The sequence below is a fragment of the Pomacea canaliculata genome, linkage group LG1 (assembly GCF_003073045.1).
Source record: "Pomacea canaliculata isolate SZHN2017 linkage group LG1, ASM307304v1, whole genome shotgun sequence".
NCBI lineage: Eukaryota > Metazoa > Mollusca > Gastropoda > Architaenioglossa > Ampullariidae > Pomacea > Pomacea canaliculata.
The window spans coordinates 26,443,257-26,465,649 of NC_037590.1; the positions used below are offsets into that span (position 1 = coordinate 26,443,257).

General features: G+C 36.4%; 1 protein-coding gene across 1 annotated transcript in view; it reads left to right on the forward strand.

Annotated features, from left to right (window-relative positions):
• The first annotated feature begins 2,708 nt into the window (after window positions 1-2,708).
• The window catches only part of LOC112559286 (wings apart-like protein homolog), a 32,662-nt gene continuing 12,977 nt past the window's right edge, over window positions 2,709-22,393 (forward strand). The window contains exons 1-9 of the mRNA XM_025230402.1: window positions 2,709-2,858; window positions 3,476-5,529; window positions 7,674-7,739; window positions 12,723-12,887; window positions 14,535-14,671; window positions 15,146-15,257; window positions 16,503-16,814; window positions 18,225-18,336; window positions 20,915-21,018. Coding sequence (XP_025086187.1) covers window positions 3,478-5,529; window positions 7,674-7,739; window positions 12,723-12,887; window positions 14,535-14,671; window positions 15,146-15,257; window positions 16,503-16,814; window positions 18,225-18,336; window positions 20,915-21,018 — 3,060 coding nt within the window. The 5' untranslated portion in view covers window positions 2,709-2,858; window positions 3,476-3,477. The remainder of the gene's footprint in view (window positions 2,859-3,475; window positions 5,530-7,673; window positions 7,740-12,722; window positions 12,888-14,534; window positions 14,672-15,145; window positions 15,258-16,502; window positions 16,815-18,224; window positions 18,337-20,914; window positions 21,019-22,393) is intronic.

A 22,393-nucleotide genomic window follows, 5' to 3' on the forward strand; every position in this document is an offset into this window, starting at 1 on the left:
ACTTGATCATAAATATGAATAACAGTTATTGTATCGTGAAGAATATTATCCTTGGCATTGCATCTTACAGTGTTTCAGGTTGTAATGAAGATGAGTAAAAGTGGCAAGTTTAAATGGCCGTTCAATAAATGTGTTACTGGACCTCAGTGTATTGTTGTTTGGCAATAAGTACTATGTGTGGCTCTTGAATCATTAATAAATATTAAAAATAGCTTGGATGCGTAAAAATTTTATTTGGTAAAAATGTGATGCAAATGTCTTTTGTGTCTTTGAATGTTAGAATGACAGAGATTTCCAATCATGCATGAAAGTGCACAAATACCCCCTGCTAAGAAATATATTGCTTTTTGGTGTTATTTTACTAATTTATACTGTATGCTTAAAAGATCCAAAATCTGTAATTACCTACCACTGATATAAGCAGCAAGGAACAACTTTTTTCATCAGTTTCTTGATATATAAGATAACATACTGATTTTCTTACTTTGAGAAGTATTATCCTGAACTGCAACTCAAAAAGGAAGCTCATGAAACTTCATAAATTTTGACATCAGAGTTTGCTCAACTAATTGTGTTTGATGATTAACTCATTTTTATTCATGCAATTGAGCTATAGCTAAGAAGATGTTTGCATTCGCAGGTGCAAACTGATTAGGAAGAACTCATCCTCTTACATCTATTTGCTTTCATCCATTTAACTGAACATCAGATGGACCACAAAATATCAGTGTCAGCCCTGCTGGCTGTGGAGGTAATAGCTAGTAATGTGCAATTTATATTGTACAGAATCACACTCCTATAGGGGCATGCACTTCGTGCTTGACACAAAACTGCAGGACATGAAAAAAACAGAAAGATTGGCAATAATGAGGATAAAGTACAAAACAGTGCAAACAGACAGGTAACAGAAACGATGAAAAGTAATCAATAAAGGGATATAAGCAGTACAGACTAATCAAGAGAAAAGAGATTTGTAGTGGACTGTGTTTATGCTTACGGAAAAAAGGTATTTTGAATGCAGTTAGTGCACAGATAGTTTCACTGTTTGGCTGCATCACAGCTAAAAGCCAGTGACCATATATTACTGTTTTGGGGACAGGAGTATATGGTATGTTCTGGTCAGATGAACATTGAAGTGGGATGTAGGGGAAGAAAAAATTAGAGAAATAGGCAGAATGTGTGCCCTCAAAGAAATTAAAGCTCAGACAACTTGTACTCAATGCGAACATGAACAGGCAGCCAGTGCAGAGAACAAAGGATGAGAAGTGACATGGTCTAGTTTTGTTTTGAATACCAGATGTGCAGCATGGTTCTGTACTTTTTGATGTTTATGAAAGAGGTGTGCAGGCATCTCGAGAAAAAGAGATTATATTAATCAAATCTTGATAGAACAAATGTATAGACAAGAATGTTAGCAGTTTAATCTTAAAGAGGTTGTAGTAAGTAGATAGCTACAACTTGTTTGTCAAGGCATCATGTCAGCACTGATTATGAAATAAAGATTCCTTAAGCTGATGCAAAGTAAGCACATAATGAAATGATGGCACTACCCATCTCTCCTCACCAATTTAAATCAAAGGACAGCTAGTACAGAGGGCTGCCAGTTTTAAGTACTTTGGTACAGTGATAGACGAAAGGCTCTCCTTTAGTGATTGCTTGAACCAAGTGTACAAAAAGGCCCAGCAAAGACTACACCTTTTGAAAAAACTTCGCAGCTTCAACGTCAGCTCTGGGGTACTGGAAAATGTTTACATGTCCCTTGTTGAAAGCATCCTCACATTTAACATCGCCCCCTAGTATGGTCACCTCCATGTCAAAAACAATGCAAGACTAGCAGTCATCCACCAGACAAAATCATTGGAACAACACAGCTGCCACTTGTACCTTCATGCAGTCAGAGAGATGGCATATAAATCATTTCAGACCAAGCACACCCTCTCTATCCCAACTTTCAGCTGTTGCCCGCGGGCAGGCGTTACAGAGTACCACCTGCGCGAAAAACTCCCTACAGAGGTCCTTCGTGCCAGCAGCCATCACCATCCTGAATAAAAAAAAAAAAGGCACAATGACTCGTAGGCCTATCATTTCGGAGAAATGACATCATCTAGTTCAGAAAACTTTCTTTGCAGTGAAGCCACGAACGTTCATTGTTCACTTTCATCACCAAATGATCGACAGTGTCTCTTTGATCCTCGATAGGATCTTATCCGGAGATGACAATCGCTTCGCTGAGGCATTGGATGAAGTTCATGTGTATGTGTGAGAGGGTATAGGACTGCATGCGTGTTAAATGTCGTTACATGGGTGTGTATGTTTATATATATATACATTGTTATGTTCACACGTATAATTTATTTTGTGAGCAAAAGAAAAATTTCTGTCCTGGATTAGACCTGGTACAGACAATAAAGATTGATAAACATTGAATCTTTAAAACACAATGACCAGCTTTTTAATGGCTCTTTTTTTCCCCTCTTATACTTATTTTCTTTACATGGTGCAAAGACAATTAAATATACGATGGGTATCATTCTCCTTAATTACAAAAAAACTGGAGTAGACAGCGAAAGAGTTTGTCCCTTACGGTCAACGGGAGGGAATCGATGGCGTGTTATTTTCAAGCCCGTTGATAAGATGAAATCCATATAGAGTGACCTCCCGTATGAAGTGCGAAACTAAGCCTTCTCAACGTTTGCTTTTTCTACTTGTTTTGCATCTTTGCGCCTGCGCTTTTGTGCTTGCTGTAGCTTTGTGAAGTAAAATGGCGCTTGCCAGAGAAATATAGATAGATTTTCTCAAAAGATTCAGATAATATTTGAATACCTTGTTCATCGCATTTGGTGTATGTCCTGTTGCAGGTATCGTTTTGCCTTGTGCTCATCTTTCTAGTTAAAAGTTTTTAACCTGTTTGAATATATAGTGCTTCAAGTGATGCTTCAAAGTTTGTAAACAAGTCATTGATATTAAACTAAGCATAGAATCAAGCAGTAATTTACAAGGACGTAAATCGAAAAATCGAAAAAAATTACATATGGTCATTTTAAGAAATATACATAAGCACTAGTTGGAGTCTGATCTTTGATTAAGTATAAAGAGAGGTGATGGTATTGTTGTGATTGTCGGAAATTCTTTCGCTCGAAACCAGCAAAGACTTTGCAAGTGTGTGGGATTTATCATGTTGAGTTCCTAGTAAATATTGCATTCTATTATGGTAGAGGATTTTTTCGCATAGTGCAAATAGAACCATTTTAAGAATGTGCTTTTTTCTCGGAAATGCGTTTTATTTTAAACTTTTTTTTAACCCCCACCTCCCCACAGTAATATTACTTAGTCTTTTGTTTAATTGATTTAAATGCTTAACTGTATGAATGCGTTTTTCAATTTTTAACTTTGCTTGAAATGGTGTTAAGCTATAAATACTAAAAATATTTTGTGTGCTTTTAACATATTTGTTAATCTTGTATGCTGTTTTCAGACATGAGCAGCACAAGTACTGTGCGGCGTTTTGGCACAGGAAAGACGTATGGCAGAGCAAGAGAAAGCACAGCCAGTCGTGCCTTTGATGAAGTCCTTACAGGGAAGCCAACTCCAATCAAAGCCACACCATCTTACACAAAATGGGGCAAAACAAATTTTGTTGCAATTCGAGGAGACCAGAAAAACAAACTAGATGTGATTCCAGATGCAGGTGTGAAGATAGAACCTGTAAAGGAGTCAAAGGAAGAGGATCCTTTTAGCTTTGATACAGAGGATAAGCGCAAATCAAGTCCTACGAAGCGCGGCGTAGTTGTTGCACAAGAGGTGCACCGTCCAACCACTAAGCTTCCTGCATCTAGAATTGTTACTGTAAGTGATGGAAATCAAAACGTAACAAATCAGTCACTTCCTGCTGCCATTGCTCGGCCTGGAAGGACCTACACCAGATCTCAGGAAGGTCGTACGTGGACTGGGCTTAGTGGTCGATCACAGCTTATTATGGACCAGTTTGTTGAAGTTGGAAAGACAGTCACAACAGAAGAGGGAATGAAGGTCATCTACTATTCTTCTCAGCCTCATCCCCGTGCAACACCCTGCACCCCTGTACCAGTTTCTCACACAACAGAATCATTGTCAAACAGCTCAGTTGACACTTCAGCTGTTAGCAGTGCAGAAGCTGTCACTCCTGTAAGTCTGGCATCCATGCATGACAATACACCTAAAGCTGGTTCCTCAATTGATGACGGTAGTGATGACGATGATGATGATATCTTCCCAGCTACTTTTCGCCGACAGCCGTTGAAAACATACACAGGAGAGATAATAACCCCAGTTATTAATGCACCAGACTCACCCCCTCCTAGCAAAAAGCGAAGAATGCGTTCTAGCAGAGGAAGAAGGAATTCACGATACACTGACCCATCATTAATTGAAGAATACAGGCGCCGTTATGAGGCAACAAATGCTCATAAAGATCACACAGCGGGTATGTTCAACAGTACAGTGATATCTAGTAAGGAAATGCGTAACCAGCAAGGCACTACTCTTGTTGTGGTGTGCAAACCTAAAGTAGATGTTGCAGAGAAAAAAGATGATGTGCAGACAAAGTATTTCAAGAATGTCAAAAAAGAGCTTGATAAAGCTGACAAAAATAGTATCCTTGACTTCTCTGAGTCATCAGATTCTCAGGAAGAGACAAAAATAGAGGGAATTCATGAAGCCAAAAGCTTGCAAACTTCTTTAAAAAGGGCTAGCAGTGCACCTTTACCTTCCTTGATAACGTCTTCACCTGACAATGCCTCTTCTGCCAGCACACCAACTCGTAACCTTCGGGTCCGATTTGCAGATGAAGTGGTAGTTTCATCTGCTAACACAAAATCGTCTGTTCCTTCGACAAGTAAGAGAGGACGACCACCCAAATCATCTAAAGATACGGGAAGTTCCAGTCAGGACGCTGCTAATGCTGGCACCAATTCTGAAAGCGGCAAGGTTCAAATTGACAATCAAGATGCAAGTGTCGGCGTGAGAACTCGCTCTAGTAATCGCCAGTACAGAATTTTTAAGTCTCGGGGACCTCCACCAGTTTCTACTGTCAGCAATGAGCAAAGTGTTTCAGAGTCTGCAGACTCACCAGAAATGCCTCAGCTTACACCAGAATTGCCATCTTGTGTTGAGGGTAATGAAGACAATAAAAGGATGGTTGAAGATCAGACCCCTCCAGATATAAAAAATGAGAATGAAGAAATGAAAACATGTAGATCAGAAGAAGAGAGGTCTAAAATTTCTGAAGAGATGACATTGGAAGATAGTGACAGAAATGGTATAGAGAAGAGTGGCACAGATGAGACATCGAATCAAAAAAATAAACCTGCGATGGCTTCGCCAATGGAAATGTCTGAGGATTCTCAAGAGTTACCACAGGACCTAACACCTCCTGTAGAAGGGAACCAGAAGGAAGAAACTGCTGCACCATCTTCTACTCGACGCTTCTTTAAAACCAAAAAATCAGCAGGGGCAGTCACCTCTAACCTGCAGCGTCGAGTCTTTGAAAAGGTATGGATGGTGAGTTGGTGTTGCCGACTTGCTTAATGAATCATTATTGATATATTTTGAACAACAATATTTTTTATGAGCATGGTTTGTATAAGGTTTATAAAAGCTGACAGGTTAATATCAGTTAATAGCTAAAGGAAGGCACAGCCATGTAAAAAGCAGTGAATTGGTCAATTTGATGTCATGAAAAAAAGTATTTCATTAATATCCTGATTTTCTTTGTTAAATCAAATCAAATCAAACTTTATTCTCTGTCCGAGAAAATCCAAGACGGAAATTTTTCTTTTGCTCACAAAGTCATCCACATATATAAACAAATGAGAGTGTATATATATATACACACACACAACATAATGGGCAGACATACATACCCATACAAAACATTAACACATACCTACACCTCACTTATACATCTGAACCTCCTAAGAAGGATGCCAGGTAATATGGCAGTCCTGCGAGTCTGTGTGCCTTTGTCTGTATGCTATATATATATTCTATGCTATTGCCAGCGTTATATGCTTGCTGTAATTCAAATCAAATCAAAATCAAAACAGACTTTATTGTCTGTCCAGGAGACCCAGGACAGAAATTTGTCTTTGCTCACAAGGGCAGGCATACATATACAGACATTTAACACACAGGAGTAAATAATAAGAAAGATGGAAAAATTGGTTGCTGTGGCATAGTCATAGCGTTAGGCAATTTGTGATACTGTACACACAAAAAATGTGGACTTTCAGATAGCAATATCTTTTTCTAAAGAAAATCACTCGACAAGATAGAGACTTAGGTATTTTTTAAAGTTAATTTTAGAATTTGGGGTAGACCTTAACAATAATTTTAACAACTACATTGAAATTTTGGGTGCCAGTTTCTTCTAAAATTTACTGATTTTAAAATCGCATAGAATGCAAAATATATTATGATTATGATAAAGTAAGATATAAAAACCATGTAAAAGTGCAGGGGTGCATTTTAAAAGGTTGAACTCATTCTAGCCCTTTTAAATATATATGATCTACACTTTGTTTTTGCACGTAAGACAATAATAGTAATAAATGTTCAATTTATAAAGCACAGAATCATTCTCACAGAGAAGCATACACAACACTTGACACAAAAATGAGGTTAGTATTTAGAACATGAGGAACAGAAAGATGATCAACATTAAGAATGAAGTATATAAAAACAGTGAAGACACAAAGGTGACATTAATGATGTAGCAGGGCTTCTGCTTACGCAAAAAATTGCGTACAGTAGGCATTAAAAGTTCAGAGGACCCCTTCAATTTTCGTCAATGGGGGTCCCCTTCAAATTTGGGCGAAGAACAGGGACGCCTTAAAAATCTGAAGAAGGGGTCCGTGGGACCCCAAAGAATTTAGCCTTAGCATAAGCCCTGATGTAGAGTTAAAAAAGAAGTAAACAACAAAGGAATATTGGTAGGACTAATCAAGAGATATAAAAAGCAGAGAATAGATTGGTATAAGTGGACTGCTTAGGAGTAACTCACAAAAATAATCAAATAGATATTTAAAAGAGAGTCAAGTAGGGGATATAAAAGAAGGGCGAGTACCTAGAAATATTTTTTACACCAACATCGGGCACATGAAACATGGAAATAGTGATTATGCTAGCTGAATGATTTTCAAAAAGAACTATCTTCATTGAACCATGAAGGAAGCAACTTAACACTTTAACAGGAAGTTTAGAAAATTACTGCCACAATCCTTTCTGCATAAAATTGGCAATGGTTAAGCACCAAATTGTAGAGGCTGGTACCTATTAAATGCATCCATCATAACTGATTTTAGTATTGCCAATAATGTTTATTCATTTCTGCTTGGTATGTGATTATTTAAGTCTGCTTCCTGCAGGAATTACCAGGTTTATTTTGTCAATCTCTAATTATTTTAGATGATTTCAAACATTGAAAGAAAAAAAGGATAATTTCATTCATTCCAGGGTAACTAGCTCAATTTTATTGTGTTTCAATATTTGTTTTTAGTGGTATGTTGACATACCTAGTTGAAAACTGGCCAAAAAGTAGGCTAATGATAGTCCTGTAAAGAAGGTTTATAGTACCTTGCATATGCCTATTTAGTTACTTGTAAAATATTCTTAAAATGCTATTTGTTATATTTCAGTCTCCATCAAAAGCATCCTACAATGCAAGATCATGGCACCAGGATCAGGATTCACCTGACAAAGAGGTAAGGTGTCAGTATTGTGAAAATTTACTTGTGACCATTGTTTAATACTAGTAGGTTAAGTTTCTGTTTTACTCTTCTGCTAAAGAGAGCAAAACTAGCCTATTTTTTCTTTATTAGAAGTTAAGTTTTCACTTTTTTAAATGGTTATTTTCAACTGCTAAGTAGCTAATCTTAAAGATCATGCCAAATAGTTTACATTTTTTAGGGACATCGATAGATATTGGCAAAATGTATCTACTTTGTAAATTACAGCAGTTTGTGAAATATCTGGTTTCAAAATAGGTGTTTTGGACCTGTAATCAGTGCATGGCACCAAATCCTGCTTGAGCACAGGAAAGTGATGCTGTGTCCCTTTAGTGCTGTGGCTGTTTGCAGGATGTATGATTAAAATTCCATTGGACAGTTCACTTTTTGTGGAGACACCCCCAGAATAGTTCATCAATAGTTGAATTGACAAAAATCTGTTTATAGCCTTAATGCCATTAAATTGGAACCATAAAATATTTTAAAAAGCTTTGTTACAAGGTGGAAACTCAGTCTGTTGAGTGACAAATGCTACAAAAGGTGTTACCTGATAGATGCAGCTAGAAAGCTTAATAGATTTTCTTCAGAAATGAATATACATAAATTAAGACAAGAAAAGATAGATTTTCAAACTCATTATGTGTGTAATCTTCTCTTTATATCATTGTTATATAACTAAAGCAGCATTCAGCATTTATTTCTTTTATTTGGCTCTTGAATTAGCAGCTTTTATATTATATTGTAAATGCTTGATGTACCATATGATTTGAATTAAGCACAAATCAGTAAATGAAATTTATGGCATCAGTGTAGCAAAATAACTTGCTTTGCCAAAAATAAGACTGGGTCATATTAATTTTTCCTCCAAAAGAGGTATTAGGGATTATTTTCAGGGGATGTCTTAATTTTTCCCATGCTCAAAAATCTACATTTATTCTACTACAGCTATGTCATCTGGAACGTTGTCATAACTCATAATATTATTTATAATTGATATCATATTTTATAATTTAATGTGTCTATCGTGGACAATTGAAGCGAAATCTATCCATCTGGCTGACATTTTTAACTAAGGCTTATATCAGGAGCATCCGAAAAATCATTGTTGGGCTTATTTTCAGGCTAGGTCTTATTTTGGGGAAACACGATAAATGTGATGCATGTGTGATCAAGTACTACTGAAGGTTCTGTGTTCCTTGGACGTTACATGGCTAACTAGTTGCTATCAAATGGAGTACACAAAAATTCTCCCCCTATTTTCCCGAAATGATATCAGTGAGGCCAAAATTTTCTCAGTGTAAATTTTCATTTGAGACCACCTGTAATAAGACACTTAGTTAACATCAAAGATGTTTTGCAGCAAATGATTTGAACCAGACTGTCTGTGAACTTCCTGTATACAAAAGAAGTACTGGAAAAATCTTATTCAAAGTGTCAGTCATGTGTGACTGCATTTTGTGCATTATGGCTACACACATTACATACAAAATATACATATAGTGAGAACTTGGCTGTGCCTAACTGGGATGATAGCTCTCATGCTCCACAATTGTTTCTTGCTATACTTTTTTAAAACCAGTTGATGTACAGTTCATGCCTGTGTGTTCATCATTGACTGAGCTTTAGTTTCTGCTGTGTTTTTTGTGTTCAACAATTCTTTGGAGCATTGTCAGTGTCAGCCATTACTTTTCAACTTCAGCATTATGTACATACAGAAACCACATTAACCTTTCATTGGGGTATTTTGCTAGTGTGCAGTTATTTTAATTATGAGTGACTTCATTGTACACAATTATTCTGTTTCACTGTCTCTTTCTCCTACTGCATCATTCTTGTTCCCAGATCTACAGTTTGATCTACAACTGCAGACTTTCCATTTGCTAGGTGGTCATGTGGGTCCTAGTTTATAATTATACAGATGATTTGCTCTAATCTGTGAAAACTGATGAACAGTTGAACAACTTGACACTATTATATCTGGATTTGCAGTGCTTCTGTTCTGATGGCTTGTGAACTCATTTTGGTTTTTTCATGTAGACGTTGTGCAGGCAACCCAATAAGCAGCCAAAACAAAAAAAAAAAAAATTCATTCTATGACTAGACATAACGATGTGGACAGGTACATTTGCAGCCTGGATCAGTTTTTCAAATGATTTGTGCATGCTGGAGCAACTTCTTGCTAGATATCATTGATATTATCTCATCTGGCATTCTCAAGACAACAATGTTGCATGTTATGTTGTGTGCTTCATGTCTTTTTTTGGGAGGAGGGGGGCTGGGGGTTGTAAAGCACCATCAGCCTGTCCATAGGAACAAGATATGATGCTATATAAATTCACTGTATTAATAATAATGTTTGCAGCCCTATGCTTCTCAAGGAGTAATAATGACTAAACTAATAATAATATGCACATTAGCTGGAAAATGAAACTAAACTTGTCTGCATTCAGCAGTGGCACAAGAGTGGTCTCTGCTTTTGTGAATATGACAACTTGCATTTCCTTGCCTCATTTATCAGATATGCATTGCTCATCCATTTTATAGCATATAAAGGATGTAATTGCCTGCAAGCCAAACTGTGTTCAGTTTATACATATACTTTGGCTTATTGCAGTTCCTATGCAGGTTAAACTGCTGCTTTAAATTTTACTTTTTTTGGAAGCTATTTTTGTTTTTGGAGATTTTAGTTTGAGTTATTAATTAGTCCTACAAATTGGATCTTAAAACCAAGCATGATTTTTGTCACACTGTACTCATATCACGCCCACACTCATATCATTGTTTCAACACTTGGGCTGCTGTTAAAGCAGTCTGATGTCACCACTCTCACTAAGATGTTCACATTTATGGTCTTCACGGCCCTGCAAGGGTCATTTTGGAGTTGCAACTTATCAATTGGGAACTCTTTGTTATCCCTCAAATTATCTAGGCTTTGATATGCTACAATGACCATAGTTGACAGCAGTCAACTTTAGTCTCTTCAGTCAATGCTGAGACATTGAATGACATTGGAAAAAGCCTTAAATTGATACAGGCACTCCTTTTATCCCTGTCACTACTATTTGCTGCTAGCTTCTCGTCCCTGTCACTCTCTGCCCTTCTAATAATGATAAATGCATGATTTGTATAAACACATACTCATGCTTGTAGGGAGCGTGCACATGTCTTCTGGAGATTGCTGCTAATAAAGCCTGGAACAGTTACAGAACGATACATTGTCCTTTTCAACCTTACAGTAAAGAAGTGTGCTGGTCAAACTTTTGACAACAGACATGTAGTTGCTAAGGTGTCCAGATGTCCTGCAGTTGGCGGGACAGTCCCGCTTTTGACCTCGTGTCCGCCGCATCTAGCTGGAGTCTTTCTGATGTTTTTTCAAGTCATCAAATCTGATACCGTACGCTGATTAGGCGTTCTTTGACGGTGACAACCACACACTAGTCAAGTTGTATAGGTTTTGTGTAGAGTCTACTTTTTTTCCTTCAAGGTTGCCCTTAAGAGCTGCCTCGTAATTATCCCTGTAACTGGTAGTCTCTTTTTTTTCTATCTTTTCTCTCCCTCTCTTCCAACACCCACCTCTTCTATTTTGTTGTCGTTTTTGTAGTTGCAGATGACTTCTCTTTCATACTGCTGTTTTGTTTAAGCACATTGAGCACAAATGTGCTATAAAGTGCTTTTTATTTTATGTTATACGATTATATGGGTTGTATACTCCAGAGCACCATGTGCCTGTCATAATTAAGGATTGGCTGGCCTGGGTTCAGATCTCGTCTTAGGCACACTGTTCTTTCTCCATCTGTAGCATCTGTTTATATGATCAACAACTTGGTTGTGATATAGCCTCAGTCGCAATTTACCCCCTCCCCACCATCCCCAGCATGTGCATTCATCTCATGTACATATAACTTGTGTTTCTCCTTTTAGTTTTGTTAATGTGTTGCACATGGTACTTAACTATGGTCCTTTTTTTTTTTTCTAACAGAAATTTTCTTCTTGATTGAAATTCATTGTAAATTATGTATAGAGCTTGTACATTTTGGCCATTTCCTGTAAACCTACCCATCAATTTACTGTCTCAAGCTCTGTTAAATCCTAATGTCCAGACTTTTGAAAACAGAGGTGAAGCATTACTTAGTTTTCCAGTTTTTGCCAGGTCTATGACTGACTTTCAAAAGACACCATAAACTATTGCTGTTTGTAAGCCACTGTCTTAGCTCCATGTCAGGTGCAAATTTCTGTCAGTTAAATTAAGAGCTGTTTTAGAAAATATGCTATTTTATTCAATTCTCTTTTGGCATTTCTTATGCTTTGCTCTTTGCCATTTGGTCTTTTATTGTTTTTCCTGGTCAAGAGACTGAAACAGCTTTGGTTGACAAGATTTTTCATGCTACAGCATCATGACGAGATGTGCAGCATGATGCCATCAAGGGGTTAGACAACATAACCTTATTTTGGCAGATAATTGAAGATTTTTCCCCTCTTTGTGTCTTTTTCTTCTGACTCAACTTAGGTTATTTCTTGTGCTAGTAAATGGACATGTGAGTCAGGGAAGGTTGGTCATGGCAGAAGAGAGGGAGATTATCAGATCTGTTGCATGTTTGTAGATCATGTGCATACTCAGAACTCAACAATCTGTAATAATGTTTCAATAGTGCTCTTGGCACATGGAGATGATTTATATCATTTGGATTATACAGCATCACGTGTATGTAATTTTTCTTGCAGTCCTCATGTATTGATAACCTTGATTTCTATTTTTTGCAGGAAAATACATGTTTTGATATAGACGACATAGCAGACTTATATTTTCAATTTGGCTTTAAAAACTATTCAGAGATTGTTCATGTAGGGAGGGGAAAATGTAGGGTTATATGTAACAAGAAGCTCTTTGCCTGTTGCACCTTATTTAACAAGAAGAAAGTCTGTAAAATGTGTTTTGTTCTTTTCTTTTTTTTCATTTAGGAAAGAAAAGCACCTCGCACTTTAAGACCTCTGGCTGTAGATGACTTTGAAGATGCTGTCCCTTCATCACAGACAATGCCAAAGTTAAAAAGAACAGTACATTGGTCAAAGGATGAGGACAGAGATTCATATACATCACTTCATGTTAACAAACAGCACAAGGAAGTGAGCTTTTATGTCAAATTTACTTTTTATGCTAGGTCATGTGGAAGAATTAGATAATCACAGGAACGACATCCGCAAGAGTAATACCAAGTATGTAGTGTCCAGTGTAATCACACAGTTACAGGAAACTATTAAGTGGTGCAGGTAATGCATGATAAAGGAAAAATGTATCTGATCAGGGGCGGCTCTAGGTTCGTTCTGGCCCTGGGCAGAGAAAGAATTGGTGGCCCCTTCATAAATAAATAATGAATTGCACATTTGTATAGTGCCTTTCTCTCAGCCAGACTCAAGGTGCTTTACATAGACGCATGTAAGCACATCATATTGATTTATGCAGATAGTAATAATTAATTAATATAATATTAATATATCATATCAATAGAAGAATAAAAAAAATGTTATTGCTAGGTGCCATGGAACAGGCATTCCCCTTTCTTTAGTGATCCAACCTGATAGGATCTAGTAGGTCCTGCAGGAAGAGGGGATGCAACTTGCAAAAATTAGGAAACAGATGGATATTGAAGACATGCTACTGACAGCAGAGTCTGATATAAAAGTTGCTGACATGTCACTGCGATGCAGATAGCGGCTAAATTCTGTTGTAAAACACAATGGTCTGGAGTATGGACTTGAAAACCTCAAGACACAGATTCACGCCAAACAAATGAATAATTCTGTGCAACGCCTAGACAACAGCAGCTGCAGTGCCTGCATCGGCAAGACGATGGCCAACTGAGAACTTGAGCTCTGACTTTCTTTGAACACCGCCTTCCTATCATTGTCAGATAATGTCTCCTAAATCTCCGCTCTCTAGATACAAACACAGAGTCGATGGATGATGTGAGCTGTTTGCTGTTGTTGGGTAGAAAGAAGTCGGCAACTCTCAGATACTCTGTCACTGTGTTAATCTTTCTTTTGAAGTCTCTTTCAGACAGCTGACAGAGCCAAGAAATGAGAGATAACATAAGACTGTTGTACATCTCTGTCCAGCCCCTATTTTTTTGGTGCCTTGTTATCCTATGGTGCCACACTGGTGATGATGTGTAACACTGCACATCTGCCAGTCTTCTCTCAGCTTTTCGCAGACGTCCCATGACATTCTCATTACAGCAGAACATTACAATACTAGATAGCTTACTGCTCCGACTCTAGCAATATTAGTAAATACAGCGTACTAATTAAAAGAAACATGATGTTTTTCGGCCACATTGCCATCAGCTGTGTAGTTAATTTCTTTTTCTGTTTTTATATTTAATATATATTATTATTAGTATGGCAGCCTTGTGCAAGTGCACAGTTCGCACATGCCAAAGGCCACCTCTGATCTGATAACTAAAATATGTCACTAAATTTTCAGTCTTAACATACTGAGTTTGTGTTTGCATGTTGTTTTGTTTTTGTTTTTTGTAAAATAAAGTATTTCAGGGATAATAACAGACACCAGCTGTGCATTCAGATTTAGAATCTTAAAAATATACAGCAGCTCCTCTCTGCATTAAAAGTAGCATGGGAAGAACAGTCAATTTCCCTGGCTGAGCACTAGATTAGTATGCTATTGTGTAATACATAAATAACATTACTATTTTCAAAATGAAATTTAAGCTGAAGAACTCGATAGAGCATTTCTCACGCTTGTTTTCTGTACAGCTGTACACTGTAGTACACAATGTGAAGCAGGCATATGAAGTACAGGAATCTGGAGAAACACAGGATTTCATGGATGACATTGAATATCTGCTGGATAGTCTTCGTGATGATCAGCCATCATCTATTCGCACATTAAGGTGCACATTTTACTAAATTTTGTTTTGACATTTTTGACAGTTTCCCATATTTGTGACAGAGATATTTATTGTTTGGTATACAGTACTTGATATGTTTATATGTGTGTGTGTGAGAGAGAGAAGACAGAGAGAACTTAAATATTTTGCCACTTTTGAGAATTGCCAAAAATGTTGTAACATTCTTACTGCTTATTCATGCAAATTCGAAAACCGATTTGTTCTGTTGTCACTAGTATAATCTGTATTAAATCACTTTACAGAAAAATCCATGAAGTATTTTTCAAGCAAGAAAAACATAATATGTAAAAAGTAGTGAAAGTTTTCTTTTTGATTTCTTTGCACAGAAAGTCAACTGATTGCAGTGGTACTTGTATGTAGTGACCCGTAGGAGCATTCTGTCATATGCTTTATCATTTTAACCACATTATTTTATACTTGCTATGAACACGGTATTACTATCTTGCCTTTTTTCAGCACAATCCAGTTAGCAGGTCGCTGCATTTTGCCATCTTTTAGGATGCATTTGCGTGCTCATGGAACTGTAACAAAGATTTTTAGCCTTCTTCATGATGCTTGTTCAGATTCAGTAAGTCATGACATAAAATTTCTGACTAAAGTATTGCAGGTATGACTTCCTATGTAGATGGTGTAGTTGGTTATCCATGAAAACTAGATTTTTTGTTAGGTCATTTTGAAACAATTATATTTCTGTTTGAGATTGTTAAATGATAAAATATAATAATAACTCAATCCCTCTTACTCTTTTGAAAAAAAATCAGTCCTTAAAATCCAAATACCATTCAATAATTGCTGAAGAACCTAACTCATAACAAAGTTCATAATAAGAAAAAGATAATTGAAAAATATCTGATGGTATAGAAAGTAGACATATTGCTTAGAATAACAAGTGTAGCAAGGTTTTTTTAATCGATATGGAAATAACAAGTATTTAAGTAGACGACTTTTTGTTGGTGACTTTTTTAAATGGGACATATATAATATATATGGAAACTACTGTAATTTTGCCAGCGTTTCAGAATTAAAATTTTTATATGCAATATCTAAGCAATATATCTTGCAAAGATAACTTGTTGCTGATTACAGCAATATATATATGTTGTCTCAAGTATTTTGAAAAAAAAAACAGAAAGTAGACTGTTTACTTCAGGGTTTGTTCTTTTAAAATTGCCATTTAAATCTAAAATTTTAACATCAGATTTCTTTAAGTAGCCTGTTTACTTCATAGGCACTAACTTTTACAGGCTTAAATGTGTTTTAATAAAAGTGTTCATTGTTGGCACTTTGCTATAAACTTGCATGTTTTTATTTTTCTGTAGTCATGCCTCTTTTTACGCATATTTAGATAAGCATACCGCTGCCCTACGTGCCGACCGGCATAACGGGCAATGGCATAGATAAGCATAAACTGATAGCATGTTTTTGGCAAATCTGAACAACTTTAGTTTTAAGGAGGTGTAATTGTTAAGTTGTCACTAAGACAGGATCATGGGTTATTAAGATTTAGAGTTTCACATAGATATTTATGTTATATAGATGGGACACTTGTTTACAGTTCTAACATGGTGGAAAGGGGTAGATCCAGGCACTGCTGCTTCACTCCTTTCTTCACATTGGTGTTATGGATGCATCTTACAAAATAATTTCATTACCAAACTCCCGTCCCCTGTTCCATATATATGTGTGTGTAGCAATAGCATGCACATGTGTTTTTACTGCAATTGTTTGTCAAGTGTATGCTGATGTGGTTTACCCATCTTTGAATTCATTTGAAAGGAACCATTTAAACTAGAATTGCCTGTTCACTTCATAGGCACTGGCACTGAGCACTGCAGCTATGATGTTTATGCTGTCTCGTGATCGCCTTAACATGGATTTGGACAAAGAATCACTCCATCTAATGCTTAAGTTGAATGAGGTAGACATGCCAAGGGAAGGTTACACCATAGCTAAACCAGTCCTACAGACAGGAGCTGATACAGGGGAAGCAAATATATCTGCTACTACTGGTATTAATGGAGAGGAGAGCGTAGAGCTTGAAAAATGTCGAAGACGTGTCCAAGAACTGCTGGAACAATTACAGCGCGAAACCAATGCAAAACAGATAGATCTTGATTTTGTTTCGGTGAGTATAATACAGATACGTTTGCAGTCTCATAGACTCCTTAGGAAAACTATGCATAAATTCTAGTGAAATATATGAAAGATTTTTAGATGATATCGTAAAAAGTAATAAATGTTATAGACTTACCTTATTTCAGGGCCAGCTTTTTTTTTTCTTTCTTTATGAAGGCCCATCTGTCCCTTGCTGCCTTTACTTTTCCAACCTTTTAATAGTCATGTGTCTATACAACAGCTGGGTCAACTGAGGGAAGTGTGTCATTCTTCATTGTATAAAATCAGCTAGTAATGCCCAACTCCACCCTTGGATGTGTAGACCCTTAGCTTGGATTTCATTTGTTAACTCATTGATAAATAAAATAAAACAACTTTGTGTTTCCCTTGTTTTAAGCCCCTACAACATTCAGAGTGCTCTGTCAAGTTGGCCTCCACATGATTTCTAGCTTTTACTAGATTATTCATGCTTTTAATAGCTGCGAGTAGTTTGCTATGAATACCATTTTTATAAAGCTTATTCCAAAGTTTATCTCTTGTAATAGTCAAATCCTTAATTAAAATGGATAAATTCTACTTCTTCACTTTTGTGATGCTGGAGTTGCTTTTGTATAATATTGACCAATGTAAAAATAGGATTTATTGTACTGTAATCTCTTCTGAAACCAGCCTTCTCCTCACCAACAAAATCATTGTGTTCAATCCATGATAATTCTTTGGTTCAAAATAGAACTATAAACCTTACTGCATATGTTTAAAAGGGATATTCCTTCGTAAACATTACTCCTAACACCCTTTCCCACAAAGCTAGTTCTTTTTCATGCCCTTCCCTGTTTGTTTTCTTTTTACAATATCATGTTACTCTCAGATCTTGTTATTTGGTTCCTCTTTGTGTTTTATGTATGTGATTTTACTCTATGTTAGTACTGTTGTTTATTCTTGTATAGTTCATGTTAATTGTTTGTTTGCCCGTGCCTCGTATGCTGTCCATGTTTTGTTCTTGTTCTTGAGCGCTAAGAGCATGCTCCTTAGGAGTGTGAGTATGCGCTTTACAAATTTTGCATTTATTCTTACTTTAGCTGGATTATTTTTATCTCCCTTTTTATATAATGGCTGAATAACTGTCTCTGACTATAAATCAGGGAAATTACCACTAGTAAAGAGAAATTTGAAACAGGATATTAAAAATGATATAATTTTATGTAAAGAGTGTTTAAAAAATAGTCTTTATTGTCTACTTTTGTTCACAATAGAAATTGAAATTCTTCTATACTTCCCTGATTAGATAAATAATGACAAAATGAGATGTTTCTTTCAGATTTGCTGGTTTATTTGTTTGGTGGTTTTTTGTTGTTTTTTTTTTAAACTTTCATAGAAGTATCAATTTTTTATGTGAAAAGTATCTGGTTTGCTTTTTCAGACTGGAAATTTGGCTATGGAATCACTTCTCAGTTTAACATCACGCCGTGCTGGAGAGTGGTTTAAGGAAGAACTTCGGTGTCTTGGTGGCTTGGACCATTTTGTAGAAACAAGTCAGTGAATTAATTTTTTTGTGAGCGTATTCCAATTTCTCTTTTTAATTAATAATTAAAAAGGAATTCACAGAATCAGAATATGATGATGGTGGTGGAGGTTATTTTAGATTGCAGATGCATGATTCCTAAAAAATTTCACGGAAGGGTGCGTAGTTTGAAGTTCAGTGTGACCATTGGCTTGCTAAAATACTGTAGCTGGTGCACATTTGAACCTGATGTAGCAATTCAAAATTGTTGGCAAGCAAGCTGAAAATTAAGCAAAAGCAACTGTCAACTCTTTTTAGTTTTTCATTCACAACAACAGCAAAAAACTAGACAGAAAATGCCTGAGAAAGCAATTATTGACGAAGATTGGAAGAAACAAACACTTTAGTCAGCATGCGCTGCAGAAATTGTAGAATTGAAAGTGGAGACATCAGAGGATGGCAATAGAGACCAAGACCACAAGTAAAAAGGCTACATGCCTAGAGAAACTTCAATGTGAATGGCTGTAGAAATGGCCTTGGGTCGTAAATGTATGTACTGGCATGCGATGTTAATCAGAAAAATGTGTAAATTATCAAACAAGCACACAGTTGAGAGGCATGGTAAGACGTCTGCCCAGAGACACATTTTGGAAGCAGAAATTCTTTATTTTTCTCTGCATCAGTGTGACAGATGAAAAGTGTGTAAACATTAGCTAATAGCGCCAATGAGACTGACTCAAAGATTAATCGGCTAAAATGCTGTGATCAGAGTAATGGTTAAGAAAGATTATTTATCAGCAAAGACAAAAGATATCTGTATGTGATCTTCAATTTCTTGTGGTCAGTAAAGTATTTTGGACTTAATTGTGTTGTATATTCAAAATTTATCAGAAAAAAGCAGTGAAATGTGTTTTGGCTCCTTGATTTGACCCCATTTGATTGACATTTTATTTTATAAAAGTATATATGTTATTTAGGGAGGAGTAAACTCAACTCAAAATTCAGTGTCTGTGCGAAAATTGCATATGCATCAAAATGTACAATTTGTTCGGAAAAATTTACTTGCTCAGCTATGATACATTTTTATGCTTAAAATCTTTCAAGAAGTGTTGAACAGTCGGACATTTCCAAAAATTATGCAGAATATTATTTGTCTTAACTCTGCAGTGGTCGTAAAACTCATGTCACCTATGCTCAATGATGGCATTTTTGTACTATCCTTTGAATTAATGTAATTTGTAGCCACCTTAATTATGTATCTTTGATTAATATAACTTTGTTAAAAAGGCTATTCATTGTAGTCTCTTTACCAGTTTGTCAGTCAATTGTGCTTCATTAACAACTTTTTTCAGAAGTCACATGTTTATAACAATATTCTTGTGACTGACTGGTTGTATTCTGTTGCGATATTTTGCAAAAATAACATTTAAAAATACATATAGTGCATTTTAACAGAACATCTTATCTATCATGGTGCATGTGATTGGGCTGTGGTTATGAAGCGAGTGTAAGTTTTTTCCACATAGATTTGGGAATACAAGGAAAAGCAATTTGTTTCCAAAGTTGTAAAACAGTGTTCAGACCCCATTGGACACTGTTTTATGTTTTGGTTTTTAACCCTAGGGCACCACTTTATAACTGTGGCTCCAAGGATAGATCATCAGTGGGGTCTTGACACTGGTTTGTAATTTTGGAAACAGGACGCTTGTTTTTGAGTTTCTCATTTTTCTCTAAGGCAATGACTTATCCTCACTTCATAACTAGCACTCCTGGAGAGTTAGTTTACCTCTAAATCTTCAGTCAAGTACAATGATGGCAGAATAAGTAAGAACGATTGAGTAAAAGAGGAGAGTTGGGAGACTAAAGCAGACTTGGAAAAGAACAGTAGAAAGCAAGGCAAAGGACATCGGAACCACATGGGCCCAACTGAGGGGGGCTGCCTAAATCTGGGTCCACTGGTGAGGTGTTGTTGTTGCCCTATGCTCCTCAAGAAGTAGCAAGGAATAAAGTAAAACTAAACTACTGAGTGACTGCAAAAAACAAAAAAAAAACAAAAAACAAAAAAAGCACTCTGATATGTTTTTAAGAGCCTTATTTTTAACATCTAAATCAGTGGTTCTTAACCGGGGTTTTCGGTGAGTCAGTCTCAGGGGTTCGGCAGAGCCTCCGCCACGGAGGTCAAGACACACCCGCAATTCGTGATGACACTAAAGAAGGGTTCGATGAATGTGCATATGAAACTAAAGAAGGGTTCAGTGAATGTGCATATGAAACTTGTGGGTTCGGTACCTCAAAAAAAGGTTAAGAACCACTGATCTAAATAAATGAACTGAATTTATAGGTTTTTAAGACCTCTCGATAATGATTTTGGTGGATTCTAGCATGTCTTAATTAAAAGGTCTTACACCTTGAACATAGTAAATTATTTAAAGACTTTTATTTCCATTTTAACAGTGACAATCATTTTGTCCTTTGCACACCCTTACAGAATATTAACCACACTTTATTATCATTTTTCAAGTCCCTTATGTCGCCTTGCAGAATTATAGTTTGATGCTATTAACACTATAGTATCTTGATGTACATTTGGGTAATTTGAATTCTTTCAGTTTACCGTTGTGGAGCAGAGATAAAAGAGGATGTGGTCGGGCAACTGGAACCTTACATAAACAACTTAAAGAAGTTGGACCGATGTTTGAGAGTTTTGGAGAATGTAAGTGGTGCTTTCTTTTATTTATATTCTGAAAGCAGGCATTTATTAGTAATACAAGAACATTAGTGGTTTTCAAACCCTAGTACAGTTGACCTTCCGTAAGTTGAAATTCTCCCTAACTCGAATTTTAAACATCAGTTGGTTAGTTTCCCATTAAAACAATGCTATTCAACTTCCGTAGCTTGAATAATTTGAAGCTTGTCAGCATGTTGAAACCATTTGAAAATACATTGGATAGTTTAAAATTGTGTACTTCTTTGCCCTTCGACCCTGCGCTCCCATATTCTCCTTTCTACATAGGAAACACGTGTGAGTCCCCGTCACATTGATCAAGTCGCGAGAGATGTACCCATTAACATTTTTTACTCGCTGTCATCGACTCGTTTATTTTAAAAGAAATGAAGTAAAATTGTAGTCAAGCAACCATAACAAACTTTTTTGCTGGGAACAATGATGCATGAGCACATGCAGAAATAAAGTTGTTTTTTTTTTTAATTGACGAACTTCCTTAACTTGAACTCGTTTTTTTTTTTTTCATCAGTCCCTTGAAGTTTCAACTTATAGAAGTTCGATTGTAGCAGCATGTTATAAATGAGTAAAATGACTAAAGAGATATCTCACATATTCTTCAGTGTAATTGTAACAAAGATTTGTTAAAGATAAAAAAATGTAGTCACTTTAAGAAAAAAATTATTTGCTGACAACATCATTTCATATTCAAGCTGCTTTTTAAAATTTTTTTGTGCTCTTTAAGAAAATATTTTTAAGGAAAAAGAGTACTACACTTATGAGTGTGAATAACATTATCGCAGAGTTTCAAACTTTTGGGTCTTTCTTTTTCTATCTTCAGCAATGATTCGCTATGAGTATGCTGCTTGTGTGTTGGACTTAAAAAAAACATTACTGCCTGTTACTAGCTATTTCATTTTAAACTGGGATTTTTCATTTACATTGGTGCCCTGTGGCATTATCCAATTGCATTTAGAAGTTTTCTTAGCGCTGTGCCAAGCCAGAGGGTCAAGTGTCTTCTACGAGCTACACCATTACAGTTTCATTGACATGAATCATGAATCAGAGAAGTTCTGAGTCTGACTAAGTCACTTTCATAGTTGCCTGCTCATTCTGAAGTAATAATTTTAGGCAATGGGCAGCAGAAACAAAGTGATGAAAGCAATGCCTGCTTTAATGAATGAAAGAGTCAGGCACTGTGTGTCTGGCTCTTCAACTATTGAGTGAGTGTTGGTGGGGAGAACAAGCATTTGTTGGCTGCTATTGTTGTCAGCATCTTTCATCCCAAATGGTGACACAACATTTAGTGCCTGTCACCATTACAGTGAAGATTGGCTGTCCTGGATTCAGCTCTCGTCTCGGGCAC